General features: G+C 39.3%; 1 protein-coding gene across 1 annotated transcript in view; it reads left to right on the top strand.

The window, feature by feature from the left end:
* LOC100370180 (putative protein phosphatase 2C T23F11.1) overlaps nucleotides 1–15836 on the top strand; it is a 32904-nt gene extending 17068 nt beyond the window's left edge. The window contains exons 6-9 of the mRNA XM_085497680.1: nucleotides 66–207; nucleotides 1573–1656; nucleotides 2007–2152; nucleotides 12607–15836. Coding sequence (XP_085353806.1) covers nucleotides 66–207; nucleotides 1573–1656; nucleotides 2007–2152; nucleotides 12607–12822 — 588 coding nt within the window. The 3' untranslated portion in view covers nucleotides 12823–15836. The remainder of the gene's footprint in view (nucleotides 1–65; nucleotides 208–1572; nucleotides 1657–2006; nucleotides 2153–12606) is intronic.
* The last annotated feature ends 155 nt before the right edge of the window (nucleotides 15837–15991 follow it).

Raw genomic sequence — 15991 nt, 5'->3', positions numbered from 1 at the left:
TGTCCAGGCATGGGCTCTTACCCGGATAAGTATGGTAAAGGTAATGATAGTATGTTTGATTTTAGGGAAACGTTGGTGACTCGAGGGCAGTAGCCAGTGTTAGTGGACAAGTACAACAATTATCATTTGACCATAAACCTTGTAATGAAGATGAAACGAAACGAATTGTTGCCGCTGGTGGTTGGGTAGAATTCAATAGAGTTAATGGTACGTTGGAAAATGTTTTGTTGTATTTCTAGTAATCATGCATTATACTCTGTATCTGTGGATAGTATAGTAAAACCTGTCAAAACCGACCATAACTGGGACTGTGATCTATGGTCGGTTTATTCAGGGTGGGCGTGACTTCGATTGAAACAACAATTACATGCTGTAAACACGGGACAAATGAACGACACCGGAGTTCACATTTATTGTACCGTACTCGACCGCGTTAGCGCCCATGCCCGGGCAAGCGCCCACCCCCACTTTTGCGCAATTTTTATATTTGAGGCACATTCAGCAAAGCGCCCACCCCTTCAAAATGCATTGAACTAATTTAAAATTTGGTCTTGCGTAACGAATCTTGGTAATCAATTTTATATGATACAGCGTGGATATCGATCGCTGTGAATGCGTAGAACACTGTAACCGTGCGTAAACTATGCTTTGACAATGACCTGTTAATACAAGTAAAATGCGATAAAGATTTCATGCCATATTCAGTTTACCTCTCAAAAATGGAAAAACCATGTCGTTATTCGCTCAAATCAATTCCAACAGATCGTACTTCGACATCGATAATTCACTTCCAAATTGCATTACCGGAAAGTCTTCGAGAATTTTCGAAGAATTGCGTCAGTAAAATACAGCATTCTGATTGGTTAATAACCAACTTGACCCATTAGGTCAAAGGACGCTGCTATAGGTCAAATCTGCAAATGCATCATGGCGGAGGTGATTTTCATCTAGAGTTTGCGTACGATCCAACACCTTCGTCAGTGGAGTTAATATGACAATTTTGACTTTGACTGTGTTCCAACAGACTCAAATGTTTTTAATTCCGTAAATTATGGTGGTACATAATTAATATTGTAATAAAATGTGCATATTTTTTGTGATCATTTCTGTTTCTTCATTGTGAAAATCAATGATGACGCAACTAATTTAGTAATTTGATTTTTCCTCAAAGACGTAATCTGTCACTTGATGAATAAAAATTTTCATTTGCACTTATTTTCGAGGGTGGTGCTCGGGTAAGCGCCCACCACTAAAAAATCGTGATTTTCTGTGTTGAGGCCCCTGGGCGCTAACGTGGTTGAGTACGGTATTGTTTCAATAAAATAATTTACCAAACAAGACAAGAATATGTACATGAAATCAATATACATTAAAATAACTGTTCGAACAGGCCGGGTAAGTATCGGAAATCGGATTTCACAGGTTGTTTTAACACAGGCATCTATGGAGAAATTTCGGGGCTACATAAATCGGTCGGTTCTGACAGTAGGTCCGTTTTGACAGGTTTTACTGTAGTTTAATTGCATTTTTTTCAGCTGAAACTTTGAATCTTAATGATCCATTATTTTTCAGGAAATCTTGCACTTTCAAGGGCATTAGGTGATTTTGTTTTTAAGAAAAATGATAAAAAAAAAGCAGAAGAACAAATAGTCACAGGTAAATATAATACTGAAACTTAACAATCATAATATGCATTCATGGAATCGTTTGTATATTAACATCTAACTAAAAGGGGATGTGGTTTGATGGTTTCAAGTTTGAATTCAACCTCTGGCTGAAAACCAGAAAGGGGTCAACTCTTTCATGCTAAGTGTGCATGCTGCAGACTCAGCTACTTTATAAGGAACCTTAGTGCTTGGTGCTTGACCATGCCTGGTTAAACCTTAAATCATACTCTGGAATATGCTGTATGTGCCAAAATACTGTTTGTACAAAATACTGACAAACATATTTTCTTCGCTGTACAAGACAATATTAAATATTTTTCTCTCTCTCTCTGAATGTAGCTGTTCCTGATGTAATAGTTAAAGATATCACAGACAATCATGAATTTGTTGTGTTAGCCTGTGATGGTATTTGGGATGTTTTGTCAAATCAAGAAGTTATAGACTTTGTGAGGACAAGAATCGCAGAACGAATGGAACCAGATCAGGTAGTCATTTGTTAAATATTCTGTAAATGAAAACTCTTAATAACTTCATAAGAGACAGTGTTAGCATATTGTACTAGTGAACTATCCTATGAATTCCACAAGGCAAGCTGTCACGTTGAGCTATTCCCTGTAGTCTTCATGGCAAGGAGTCACAGTTAGCTAATCCCTGGAGTCCTCAAGCAAAGTAGTCACTGAACTATTCCCTGGAGTCCTTAACGCAAGGAGTCACAGAGAATCTGCAATAAAAATAGTCACAGAACTATTCCCTAGAGACCTCAAAACAAAGAGTCACAGTGAGTTAGTCCCTAGAGACCTCAAAACAAAGAGTCACAGTGAGCTATTTCCTAGAGACCTCAAAACAAAGAGTCACAGTGAGCTATTTCCTAGAGACCTCAAAACAAAGAGTCACAGTGAGCTATTTCCTAGAGACCTCAAAACAAAGAGTCACAGTGAGCTATTCCCTAGAGACCTCAAAACAAAGAGTCACAGTGAGCTATTTCCTAGAGACCTCAAAACAAAGAGTCACAGTGAGCTATTCCCTAGAGACCTCAAAACAAAGAGTCACAGTGAGTTATTTCCTAGAGACCTCAAAACAAAGAGTCACAGTGAGTTAGTCCCTAGAGACCTCAAAACAAAGAGTCACAGTGAGTTATTTCCTAGAGACCTCAAAACAAAGAGTCACAGTGAGTTATTTCCTAGAGACCTCAAAACAAAGAGTCACAGTGAGTTAGTCCCTAGAGACCTCAAAACAAAGAGTCACAGTGAGCTATTTCCTAGAGACCTCAAAACAAAGAGTCACAGTGAGCTATTTCCTAGAGACCTCAAAACAAAGAGTCACAGTGAGCTATTCCCTAGAGACCTCAAAACAAAGAGTCACAGTGAGCTATTTCCTAGAGACCTCAAAACAAAGAGTCACAGTGAGCTATTTCCTAGAGACCTCAAAACAAAGAGTCACAGTGAGCTATTCCCTAGAGACCTCAAAACAAAGAGTCACAGTGAGCTATTTCCTAGAGACCTCAAAACAAAGAGTCACAGTGAGCTATTCCCTAGAGACCTCAAAACAAAGAGTCACAGTGAGCTATTTCCTAGAGACCTCAAAACAAAGAGTCACAGTGAGCTATTCCCTAGAGACCTCAAAACAAAGAGTCACAGTGAGCTATTTCCTAGAGACCTCAAAACAAAGAGTCACAGTGAGCTATTCCCTAGAGACCTCAAAACAAAGAGTCACAGTGAGCTATTTCCTAGAGACCTCAAAACAAAGAGTCACAGTGAGCTATTCCCTAGAGACCTCAAAACAAAGAGTCACAGTGAGCTATTTCCTAGAGACCTCAAAACAAAGAGTCACAGTGAGCTATTCCCTAGAGACCTCAAAACAAAGAGTCACAGTGAGCTATTCCCTAGAGACCTCAAAACAAAGAGTCACAGTGAGCTATTTCCTAGAGACCTCAAAACAAAGAGTCACAGTGAGCTATTTCCTAGAGACCTCAAAACAAAGAGTCACAGTGAGCTATTTCCTAGAGACCTCAAAACAAAGAGTCACAGTGAGCTATTCCCTAGAGACCTCAAAACAAAGAGTCACAGTGAGCTATTCCCTAGAGACCTCAAAACAAAGAGTCACAGTGAGCTATTTCCTAGAGACCTCAAAACAAAGAGTCACAGTGAGCTATTCCTAGAGACCTCAAAACAAAGAGTCACAGTGAGCTATTTCCTAGAGACCTCAAAACAAAGAGTCACAGTGAGTTAGTCCCTAGAGACCTCAAAACAAAGAGTCACAGTGAGCTATTCCCTAGAGACCTCAAAACAAAGAGTCACAGTGAGCTATTTCCTAGAGACCTCAAAACAAAGAGTCACAGTGAGCTATTCCCTAGAGACCTCAAAACAAAGAGTCACAGTGAGCTATTTCCTAGAGACCTCAAAACAAAGAGTCACAGTGAGCTATTCCCTAGAGACCTCAAAACAAAGAGTCACAGTGAGCTATTTCCTAGAGACCTCAAAACAAAGAGTCACAGTGAGCTATTTCCTAGAGACCTCAAAACAAAGAGTCACAGTGAGCTATTCCCTAGAGACCTCAAAACAAAGAGTCACAGTGAGCTATTTCCTAGAGACCTCAAAACAAAGAGTCACAGTGAGCTATTTCCTAGAGACCTCAAAACAAAGAGTCACAGTGAGCTATTCCCTAGAGACCTCAAAACAAAGAGTCACAGTGAGCTATTTCCTAGAGACCTCAAAACAAAGAGTCACAGTGAGCTATTTCCTAGAGACCTCAAAACAAAGAGTCACAGTGAGCTATTCCCTAGAGACCTCAAAACAAAGAGTCACAGTGAGTTATTTCCTAGAGACCTCAAAACAAAGAGTCACAGTGAGCTATTTCCTAGAGACCTCAAAACAAAGAGTCACAGTGAGCTATTCCCTAGAGACCTCAAAACAAAGAGTCACAGTGAGCTATTTCCTAGAGACCTCAAAACAAAGAGTCACAGTGAGCTATTTCCTAGAGACCTCAAAACAAAGAGTCACAGTGAGTTAGTCCCTAGAGACCTCAAAACAAAGAGTCACAGTGAGCTATTTCCTAGAGACCTCAAAACAAAGAGTCACAGTGAGCTATTCCCTAGAGACCTCAAAACAAAGAGTCACAGTGAGCTATTTCCTAGAGACCTCAAAACAAAGAGTCACAGTGAGCTATTTCCTAGAGACCTCAAAACAAAGAGTCACAGTGAGCTATTCCCTAGAGACCTCAAAACAAAGAGTCACAGTGAGCTATTTCCTAGAGACCTCAAAACAAAGAGTCACAGTGAGCTATTCCCTAGAGACCTCAAAACAAAGAGTCACAGTGAGCTATTTCCTAGAGACCTCAAAACAAAGAGTCACAGTGAGCTATTTCCTAGAGACCTCAAAACAAAGAGTCACAGTGAGCTATTCCCTAGAGACCTCAAAACAAAGAGTCACAGTGAGTTAGTCCCTAGAGACCTCAAAACAAAGAGTCACAGTGAGTTAGTCCCTAGAGACCTCAAAACAAAGAGTCACAGTGAGTTAGTCCCTAGAGACCTCAAAACAAAGAGTCACAGTGAGTTATTCCCTAGAGACCTCAAAACAAAGAGTCACAGTGAGCTATTTCCTAGAGCCCCCAAGGCAAGGAGTCACAGTGAGCTATTCCCTAGAGACCTCAAAACAAAGAGTCACAGTGAGTTAGTCCCTAGAGACCTCAAAACAAAGAGTCACAGTGAGTTATTTCCTAGAGACCTCAAAACAAAGAGTCACAGTGAGCTATTCCCTAGAGACCTCAAAACAAAGAGTCACAGTGAGTTATTTCCTAGAGACCTCAAAACAAAGAGTCACAGTGAGCTATTTCCTAGAGACCTCAAAACAAAGAGTCACAGTGAGCTATTCCCTAGAGACCTCAAAACAAAGAGTCACAGTGAGCTATTTCCTAGAGACCTCAAAACAAAGAGTCACAGTGAGCTATTTCCTAGAGCCCCCAAGGCAAGGAGTCACAGTGAGTTAGTCCCTGGACTCCTCAAGCAAAGTTGTCACTGAACTATTCCCTGGAGTCCTTAACGCAAGGAGTCACAGAGAATCTGCAATAAAAATAGTCACAGAACTATTCCCTAGAGACCTCAAAACAAAGAGTCACAGTGAGTTAGTCCCTAGAGACCTCAAAACAAAGAGTCACAGTGAGCTATTTCCTAGAGACCTCAAAACAAAGAGTCACAGTGAGTTATTTCCTAGAGACCTCAAAACAAAGAGTCACAGTGAGTTATTTCCTAGAGACCTCAAAACAAAGAGTCACAGTGAGCTATTTCCTAGAGACCTCAAAACAAAGAGTCACAGTGAGCTATTTCCTAGAGACCTCAAAACAAAGAGTCACAGTGAGCTATTCCCTAGAGACCTCAAAACAAAGAGTCACAGTGAGCTATTCCCTAGAGACCTCAAAACAAAGAGTCACAGTGAGCTATTTCCTAGAGACCTCAAAACAAAGAGTCACAGTGAGCTATTTCCTAGAGACCTCAAAACAAAGAGTCACAGTGAGCTATTCCCTAGAGACCTCAAAACAAAGAGTCACAGTGAGCTATTCCCTAGAGACCTCAAAACAAAGAGTCACAGTGAGCTATTCCCTAGAGACCTCAAAACAAAGAGTCACAGTGAGCTATTTCCTAGAGACCTCAAAACAAAGAGTCACAGTGAGCTATTCCCTAGAGACCTCAAAACAAAGAGTCACAGTGAGTTAGTCCCTAGAGACCTCAAAACAAAGAGTCACAGTGAGCTATTTCCTAGAGACCTCAAAACAAAGAGTCACAGTGAGCTATTTCCTAGAGACCTCAAAACAAAGAGTCACAGTGAGCTATTTCCTAGAGACCTCAAAACAAAGAGTCACAGTGAGCTATTCCCTAGAGACCTCAAAACAAAGAGTCACAGTGAGCTATTCTCTAGAGACCTCAAAACAAAGAGTCACAGTGAGCTATTCCCTAGAGACCTCAAAACAAAGAGTCACAGTGAGCTATTCCCTAGAGACCTCAAAACAAAGAGTCACAGTGAGTTATTTCCTAGAGACCTCAAAACAAAGAGTCACAGTGAGTTAGTCCCTAGAGACCTCAAAACAAAGAGTCACAGTGAGTTAGTCCCTAGAGACCTCAAAACAAAGAGTCACAGTGAGCTATTTCCTAGAGACCTCAAAACAAAGAGTCACAGTGAGCTATTCCCTAGAGACCTCAAAACAAAGAGTCACAGTGAGCTATTTCCTAGAGACCTCAAAACAAAGAGTCACAGTGAGCTATTCCCTAGAGACCTCAAAACAAAGAGTCACAGTGAGCTATTTCCTAGAGACCTCAAAACAAAGAGTCACAGTGAGCTATTCCCTAGAGACCTCAAAACAAAGAGTCACAGTGAGCTATTCCCTAGAGACCTCAAAACAAAGAGTCACAGTGAGCTATTTCCTAGAGACCTCAAAACAAAGAGTCACAGTGAGCTATTTCCTAGAGACCTCAAAACAAAGAGTCACAGTGAGTTAGTCCCTAGAGACCTCAAAACAAAGAGTCACAGTGAGTTATTCCCTAGAGACCTCAAAACAAAGAGTCACAGTGAGCTATTTCCTAGAGACCTCAAAACAAAGAGTCACAGTGAGTTATTTCCTAGAGACCTCAAAACAAAGAGTCACAGTGAGCTATTCCCTAGAGACCTCAAAACAAAGAGTCACAGTGAGCTATTCCCTAGAGACCTCAAAACAAAGAGTCACAGTGAGCTATTCCCTAGAGACCTCAAAACAAAGAGTCACAGTGAGCTATTCCCTAGAGACCTCAAAACAAAGAGTCACAGTGAGCTATTTCCTAGAGACCTCAAAACAAAGAGTCACAGTGAGTTATTTCCTAGAGACCTCAAAACAAAGAGTCACAGTGAGCTATTCCCTAGAGACCTCAAAACAAAGAGTCACAGTGAGTTATTCCCTAGAGACCTCAAAACAAAGAGTCACAGTGAGCTATTTCCTAGAGACCTCAAAACAAAGAGTCACAGTGAGCTATTCCCTAGAGACCTCAAAACAAAGAGTCACAGTGAGCTATTTCCTAGAGACCTCAAAACAAAGAGTCACAGTGAGCTATTCCCTAGAGACCTCAAAACAAAGAGTCACAGTGAGCTATTTCCTAGAGACCTCAAAACAAAGAGTCACAGTGAGCTATTTCCTAGAGACCTCAAAACAAAGAGTCACAGTGAGCTATTCCCTAGAGACCTCAAAACAAAGAGTCACAGTGAGCTATTTCCTAGAGACCTCAAAACAAAGAGTCACAGTGAGCTATTCCCTAGAGACCTCAAAACAAAGAGTCACAGTGAGCTATTTCCTAGAGACCTCAAAACAAAGAGTCACAGTGAGTTATTCCCTAGAGACCTCAAAACAAAGAGTCACAGTGAGTTAGTCCCTAGAGACCTCAAAACAAAGAGTCACAGTGAGCTATTCCCTAGAGACCTCAAAACAAAGAGTCACAGTGAGCTATTCCCTAGAGACCTCAAAACAAAGAGTCACAGTGAGCTATTTCCTAGAGACCTCAAAACAAAGAGTCACAGTGAGCTATTTCCTAGAGACCTCAAAACAAAGAGTCACAGTGAGTTAGTCCCTAGAGACCTCAAAACAAAGAGTCACAGTGAGCTATTCCCTAGAGACCTCAAAACAAAGAGTCACAGTGAGCTATTTCCTAGAGACCTCAAAACAAAGAGTCACAGTGAGCTATTTCCTAGAGACCTCAAAACAAAGAGTCACAGTGAGCTATTCCCTAGAGACCTCAAAACAAAGAGTCACAGTGAGCTATTCCCTAGAGACCTCAAAACAAAGAGTCACAGTGAGTTATTTCCTAGAGACCTCAAAACAAAGAGTCACAGTGAGCTATTCCCTAGAGACCTCAAAACAAAGAGTCACAGTGAGCTATTTCCTAGAGACCTCAAAACAAAGAGTCACAGTGAGCTATTTCCTAGAGACCTCAAAACAAAGAGTCACAGTGAGTTAGTCCCTAGAGACCTCAAAACAAAGAGTCACAGTGAGCTATTCCCTAGAGACCTCAAAACAAAGAGTCACAGTGAGTTAGTCCCTAGAGACCTCAAAACAAAGAGTCACAGTGAGTTATTCCCTAGAGACCTCAAAACAAAGAGTCACAGTGAGCTATTCCCTAGAGACCTCAAAACAAAGAGTCACAGTGAGCTATTTCCTAGAGACCTCAAAACAAAGAGTCACAGTGAGTTAGTCCCTAGAGACCTCAAAACAAAGAGTCACAGTGAGCTATTCCCTAGAGACCTCAAAACAAAGAGTCACAGTGAGTTAGTCCCTAGAGACCTCAAAACAAAGAGTCACAGTGAGTTATTCCCTAGAGACCTCAAAACAAAGAGTCACAGTGAGCTATTCCCTAGAGACCTCAAAACAAAGAGTCACAGTGAGCTATTTCCTAGAGACCTCAAAACAAAGAGTCACAGTGAGTTAGTCCCTAGAGACCTCAAAACAAAGAGTCACAGTGAGCTATTCCCTAGAGACCTCAAAACAAAGAGTCACAGTGAGTTAGTCCCTAGAGACCTCAAAACAAAGAGTCACAGTGAGTTATTCCCTAGAGACCTCAAAACAAAGAGTCACAGTGAGCTATTTCCTAGAGACCTCAAAACAAAGAGTCACAGTGAGTTATTTCCTAGAGACCTCAAAACAAAGAGTCACAGTGAGTTAGTCCCTAGAGACCTCAAAACAAAGAGTCACAGTGAGCTATTTCCTAGAGACCTCAAAACAAAGAGTCACAGTGAGCTATTTCCTAGAGACCTCAAAACAAAGAGTCACAGTGAGCTATTCCCTAGAGACCTCAAAACAAAGAGTCACAGTGAGCTATTTCCTAGAGACCTCAAAACAAAGAGTCACAGTGAGCTATTCCCTAGAGACCTCAAAACAAAGAGTCACAGTGAGCTATTTCCTAGAGACCTCAAAACAAAGAGTCACAGTGAGCTATTTCCTAGAGACCTCAAAACAAAGAGTCACAGTGAGCTATTCCCTAGAGACCTCAAAACAAAGAGTCACAGTGAGCTATTCCCTAGAGACCTCAAAACAAAGAGTCACAGTGAGCTATTTCCTAGAGACCTCAAAACAAAGAGTCACAGTGAGCTATTCCCTAGAGACCTCAAAACAAAGAGTCACAGTGAGCTATTTCCTAGAGACCTCAAAACAAAGAGTCACAGTGAGCTATTCCCTAGAGACCTCAAAACAAAGAGTCACAGTGAGCTATTTCCTAGAGACCTCAAAACAAAGAGTCACAGTGAGCTATTCCCTAGAGACCTCAAAACAAAGAGTCACAGTGAGTTATTCCCTAGAGACCTCAAAACAAAGAGTCACAGTGAGCTATTTCCTAGAGACCTCAAAACAAAGAGTCACAGTGAGCTATTCCCTAGAGACCTCAAAACAAAGAGTCACAGTGAGCTATTCCCTAGAGACCTCAAAACAAAGAGTCACAGTGAGTTAGTCCCTAGAGACCTCAAAACAAAGAGTCACAGTGAGTTATTCCCTAGAGACCTCAAAACAAAGAGTCACAGTGAGCTATTTCCTAGAGACCTCAAAACAAAGAGTCACAGTGAGCTATTTCCTAGAGACCTCAAAACAAAGAGTCACAGTGAGCTATTCCCTAGAGACCTCAAAACAAAGAGTCACAGTGAGCTATTTCCTAGAGACCTCAAAACAAAGAGTCACAGTGAGCTATTCCCTAGAGACCTCAAAACAAAGAGTCACAGTGAGCTATTTCCTAGAGACCTCAAAACAAAGAGTCACAGTGAGCTATTCCCTAGAGACCTCAAAACAAAGAGTCACAGTGAGCTATTCCCTAGAGACCTCAAAACAAAGAGTCACAGTGAGCTATTTCCTAGAGACCTCAAAACAAAGAGTCACAGTGAGCTATTTCCTAGAGACCTCAAAACAAAGAGTCACAGTGAGCTATTCCCTAGAGACCTCAAAACAAAGAGTCACAGTGAGTTAGTCCCTAGAGACCTCAAAACAAAGAGTCACAGTGAGCTATTCCCTAGAGACCTCAAAACAAAGAGTCACAGTGAGCTATTCCCTAGAGACCTCAAAACAAAGAGTCACAGTGAGTTAGTCCCTAGAGACCTCAAAACAAAGAGTCACAGTGAGTTATTCCCTAGAGACCTCAAAACAAAGAGTCACAGTGAGCTATTTCCTAGAGACCTCAAAACAAAGAGTCACAGTGAGCTATTTCCTAGAGACCTCAAAACAAAGAGTCACAGTGAGCTATTCCCTAGAGACCTCAAAACAAAGAGTCACAGTGAGCTATTTCCTAGAGACCTCAAAACAAAGAGTCACAGTGAGCTATTCCCTAGAGACCTCAAAACAAAGAGTCACAGTGAGCTATTTCCTAGAGACCTCAAAACAAAGAGTCACAGTGAGCTATTTCCTAGAGACCTCAAAACAAAGAGTCACAGTGAGCTATTCCCTAGAGACCTCAAAACAAAGAGTCACAGTGAGCTATTTCCTAGAGACCTCAAAACAAAGAGTCACAGTGAGCTATTTCCTAGAGACCTCAAAACAAAGAGTCACAGTGAGCTATTCCCTAGAGACCTCAAAACAAAGAGTCACAGTGAGTTAGTCCCTAGAGACCTCAAAACAAGGAGTCACAGTGAGCTATTCCCTAGAGACCTCAAAACAAAGAGTCACAGTGAGCTATTTCCTAGAGACCTCAAAACAAAGAGTCACAGTGAGTTATTTCCTAGAGACCTCAAAACAAAGAGTCACAGTGAGCTATTCCCTAGAGACCTCAAAACAAAGAGTCACAGTGAGCTATTTCCTAGAGACCTCAAAACAAAGAGTCACAGTGAGCTATTTCCTAGAGACCTCAAAACAAAGAGTCACAGTGAGCTATTTCCTAGAGACCTCAAAACAAAGAGTCACAGTGAGCTATTCCCTAGAGACCTCAAAACAAAGAGTCACAGTGAGCTATTTCCTAGAGACCTCAAAACAAAGAGTCACAGTGAGCTATTTCCTAGAGACCTCAAAACAAAGAGTCACAGTGAGTTAGTTCCTAGAGACCTCAAAACAAAGAGTCACAGTGAGCTATTTCCTAGAGACCTCAAAACAAAGAGTCACAGTGAGTTAGTCCCTAGAGACCTCAAAACAAAGAGTCACAGTGAGTTAGTCCCTAGAGACCTCAAAACAAAGAGTCACAGTGAGCTATTTCCTAGAGACCTCAAAACAAAGAGTCACAGTGAGCTATTTCCTAGAGACCTCAAAACAAAGAGTCACAGTGAGTTAGTCCCTGGGGGCAATCATTCAATGAAATTTATTCTCTGCAGTTCCCAAGACAAGGAGTCACAGTTAGCTTTTCCCCTGGAGTCTTCAAGTCACAGTGACTTTCATAAAATATCATCCTCTTGAGCAAACTTAAATTTTAAAATCAAAACATTTTATTTTTCAATTGTCTTTAAACCTGAGGTTTTTGTTTTACCAAGATTTCACAAATGCTGTCTGTCTGTCTCAGGGTGGATTCAGTACTTGTACTTGGTACTGTATTCCAGGATCATGACAAATACAAATTGGTCTGGTTTGTGCTCATACAAATAGAAATTATTCTTTTAAAGATAGGAGAAAAGTAGGTAGGAACATCACATATGATGAGTTCCTGATAAATCAGTTTATTTTTTGATTTTTAAAATAAACCTTGTACAAAACAGCCATTGTCTTTTCAGTGGAAAAATAATTCCAGCTAAAATAAAGCATTTTACAGTAGGATTAAACCTTGCTTTGACTCAACTGTCGAGAAAAAATAAATTCAACTCTTACATTACTTGCCTACTGCAATGTGCAGGAGATAATAAAAACTCATTCACTGCTATATTTTAAAGTTGGCCACTGGAGAAGGTACTACATGTATTTGGGGGTAAATGTGGAAGAATTTCTGTTTTGGTTTATATTATAATTAAACCTTTAACTTTGTTTCTTTTTTCAGATTTGTGAAGAACTTATGACAAGGTGTTTAGCGCCAGACTGTCAGATGGGAGGGCTAGGATGTGACAATATGACAGTTGTTTTAGTCTGTATGCTGCATGGGCAGACGTATGAGGAATTAGCACAAAAATGTGCTAGGCCGAGTTTAGCAACGCCGTCAGCGCCTCACAAATCTAATGAACACATTGCTAGGTGGGATGAAGATGAGTCAATATGACTGTCTCTTCACTCTCAATAATAAGTATTTTGCACTGAATATGTCATGCCATGCGCAGCAGCCCCATTGGCACCACCAACAAAAAAATACCAATGAACATATAATAATTTTTAAGTCTGAATTTGAAAGGGATGAGTTTATTTTATGTCTCTTTCTTAAGATATTTCTCTTAATTTTACTATTTTGCAGAAAGTGTATCCTGAATGAGTGCTAATGTATGCGCGACGTCTAATGAGACACCGATGTAGAATTGAAAACTAATATATATTATGTTAATGTTACTACAGTCTAAAATGTACAGTTTAATTTGTATCTATTAGGGGTGGGGCAATTGTGTTAATAAATTAGTGTTTATTTGTAATTGAATGACTGTATGACAAATATGTCATACTGAAAAGCCCAAGCTTGTTGAAGATTTTTTGCTTTGACTTTTATCCTCTTCCAATCCCAAGGTGATATGTTTTTTGTTATGTTTTTCATGATTTTATTTTCTGTATATGTTGTGTAAAAATTAAGTAGTTTGGGCTGGGTGAAACGTTCAAGGTAACCCAAGTTGAGTTCAAAGTGGTTTACATTATTTGATTGTGAGATCAAATTATTCTGAGTTGACCAAATTCATTTTGGAGCATGTTCCAAACAGTACCATTGTCATGTTCCCTTGGTTATGAAAGTATCCAGAAACTTGTAACTATTTACGACATTGTTTGTTTAACAATAAAACTAATAGATTTCCAAACTTATAAAGTCTTGCTACCATTGAAAATGACAAGGCAATGCACAATGCAAGATTACCCCCCCCCCCCCATGTTCTTATTTATAATTATTTTGAAATCACAAATATTTAATAGGACCTGGTGCAACAATATTTCTGAGAGATATTTTCTAAAGGGCGCATCAACTGTTGTAATTTTCTTGTATCGACTGTATTACCTGTGAAATTAAGGGAATGTTTCAACATGGTATAGATCCCAACATTGTCAAGGGTATGTCTACGGATATAAAAGATAACCAGATGTTTGCTTTGTCTTTCTGACTTCCTATAATACACACATAATTGCACAAATAAAGCCGGTTTTGCTTTACTTGCAAAAATAAACTGCTCATTAGGCATTAATCTGTATTCTTAACTTCTTGTGCATTCATTTTTACTCTAATGCAAAATAATATGAAGGTCCATAATTATACTACCAGGTATATGCAGTGGTAGTAGGGTTTGCCAGAAAGTACCAAAATTGGTAAGGATTTTGCAGAATTCAAATGGCAAGACAAATAATTCAGTCTTTGGTGGCATTCAGTGTCAAAACGTGGATCTGCTACTGATACAGACAATATGCATTTATTGACTGTGTCATGTACACTTCTATGGTGGAATATCCTTAAAACAGCACCTCAGTGTTTTGTTCAGTTCAGTATATATAGATAGTATTTGTGTGTGGTGCCTGAAAGAATATTTTTCTTTTTTTTAAATTAATTTTAGGTCATAGGTTTGTTTAATTTTTTGTTGACATGCAATGGAATCATTTATTCTATTTAGTCATTCAAGTGTGATGCCACAACCTTTCATTAGTGTTGCAATTCGAATATTTAGGTCTTAAGACTATATACTGTGCGATGAATTTATCAAAATATTTGGTATAAAATATAAAATTAAACAAACCTACAACATGTATGACCTAAAATTAATTTAAAAAAAAGAAAAATATTCTTTCAGGCACCACACTATTTTTACTATGTATATTGTAGGGAGGTGTGTGGGGTTGTATTATTTACAATTTTGTTTCCTAAATATTAAATATGATAACCTCAACTATATCAGAAATCTTTCTCTGAGCATTGATTACTTGTCATTGTCATTCAGTGATACTCAATGCTACTAATTTTTGTTGAAATTAATCAGTTCCCATAAAATGCTCCTTTGTTTATATGCAACTTCCATTTTCTTCATAACATATTGCCACACTGTTAGGTAGACTGGGATATATTTTTAGATTTACTGAATTTTGAATGAAATATCAATTATAGATGTTTGGTGTTGATATGCTACCTTGTTGCTAAATTTACTTGCCCATAATGGATGTCTTGTGAAATCTGTATGAATGTCTCGTGGGACCCAATTTGGTTGTATAGTGGGACCCATGTGGATGTTTTGCAGGATCCAAATATATGTTGTGTGGGACTGATGTGAATGTTTGTGGGGCCGCAAATGCTTTTCTCATGGGACTTGTATAGAACATTTGGCGATGCTTTGGTAATGACACAACAAGTGAACATCAACACTCCTCACTAGTCTTGATTTTTAACCTCAAGTTATAATTGTTTCCCAGGTTGAAACGAAATGGCTGCAATTTCATCTGTAGACATATCAAAAACGGTGTGGTTCGTGAAATTTGTTATAATCTCTCTGACTATTGTTTCCAGTTACGACTGGTGTAGTTCCCGGTAGTATAATTTATTCTAACACCGTCGCAGTGACTTCACATATCTTTATACAACATATTCATTATCATGACACTCTCTATATGCATCTCTGCAGATTTATGCTGACAATATGTTAGTTTCGATTATGGAGGCCTCCTATAATTCATAGTCCAAGTTGTCAGAATGAGTCATGAAGTGATTTCTGTTGACTCTTGCTGACATTTTAAGTTATTTAACTTAATGTCGTACTTGCCTTTCAAACATTTACTGCAAAATATTATCTCCATGGCTAATTTTGAAATTGTATGTCATAAACGAAGGCAAAGGTTTCATTATCTGCAACAACAATAATGAAAGCACATTTCATCTGTCTGTCTATGTTGATGTGGCTTAGATGCACACAAATAATACCACCCTAATTGGCCGCTTTCCTTGATGCATTTCCAACCTGAACATACATTGCTAAATTTGTAGAAGCTTTAACAATAAAATGCTCAGGTTTTCAAAAAAGAAATGAACAAAACTGTTGACTGAGAATTGTATAATTGGAATAGGAAATGGTATGTAAATAAAATAAGCCCTTGATGTTTTCAACACTTAACTGTGTGTGTCCATTTTTTATGACTGTAAAGAGCGAGTATTGTCATGATTGTCTGCTGTTTGGAAATCTGTATCAAAAATGGAATGCCAAGAGGTTTTATCAAAATCAATGTTCCAGAGTACCTCACAAAAATGTTTCCTATGTGATTAC

Source organism: Saccoglossus kowalevskii, chromosome 4 (genome assembly GCF_978046115.1).
Source record: "Saccoglossus kowalevskii chromosome 4, keSacKowa6.1, whole genome shotgun sequence".
Lineage (NCBI taxonomy): Eukaryota > Metazoa > Hemichordata > Enteropneusta > Harrimaniidae > Saccoglossus > Saccoglossus kowalevskii.
This window is presented reverse-complemented; position numbering and strand designations above follow the sequence as displayed.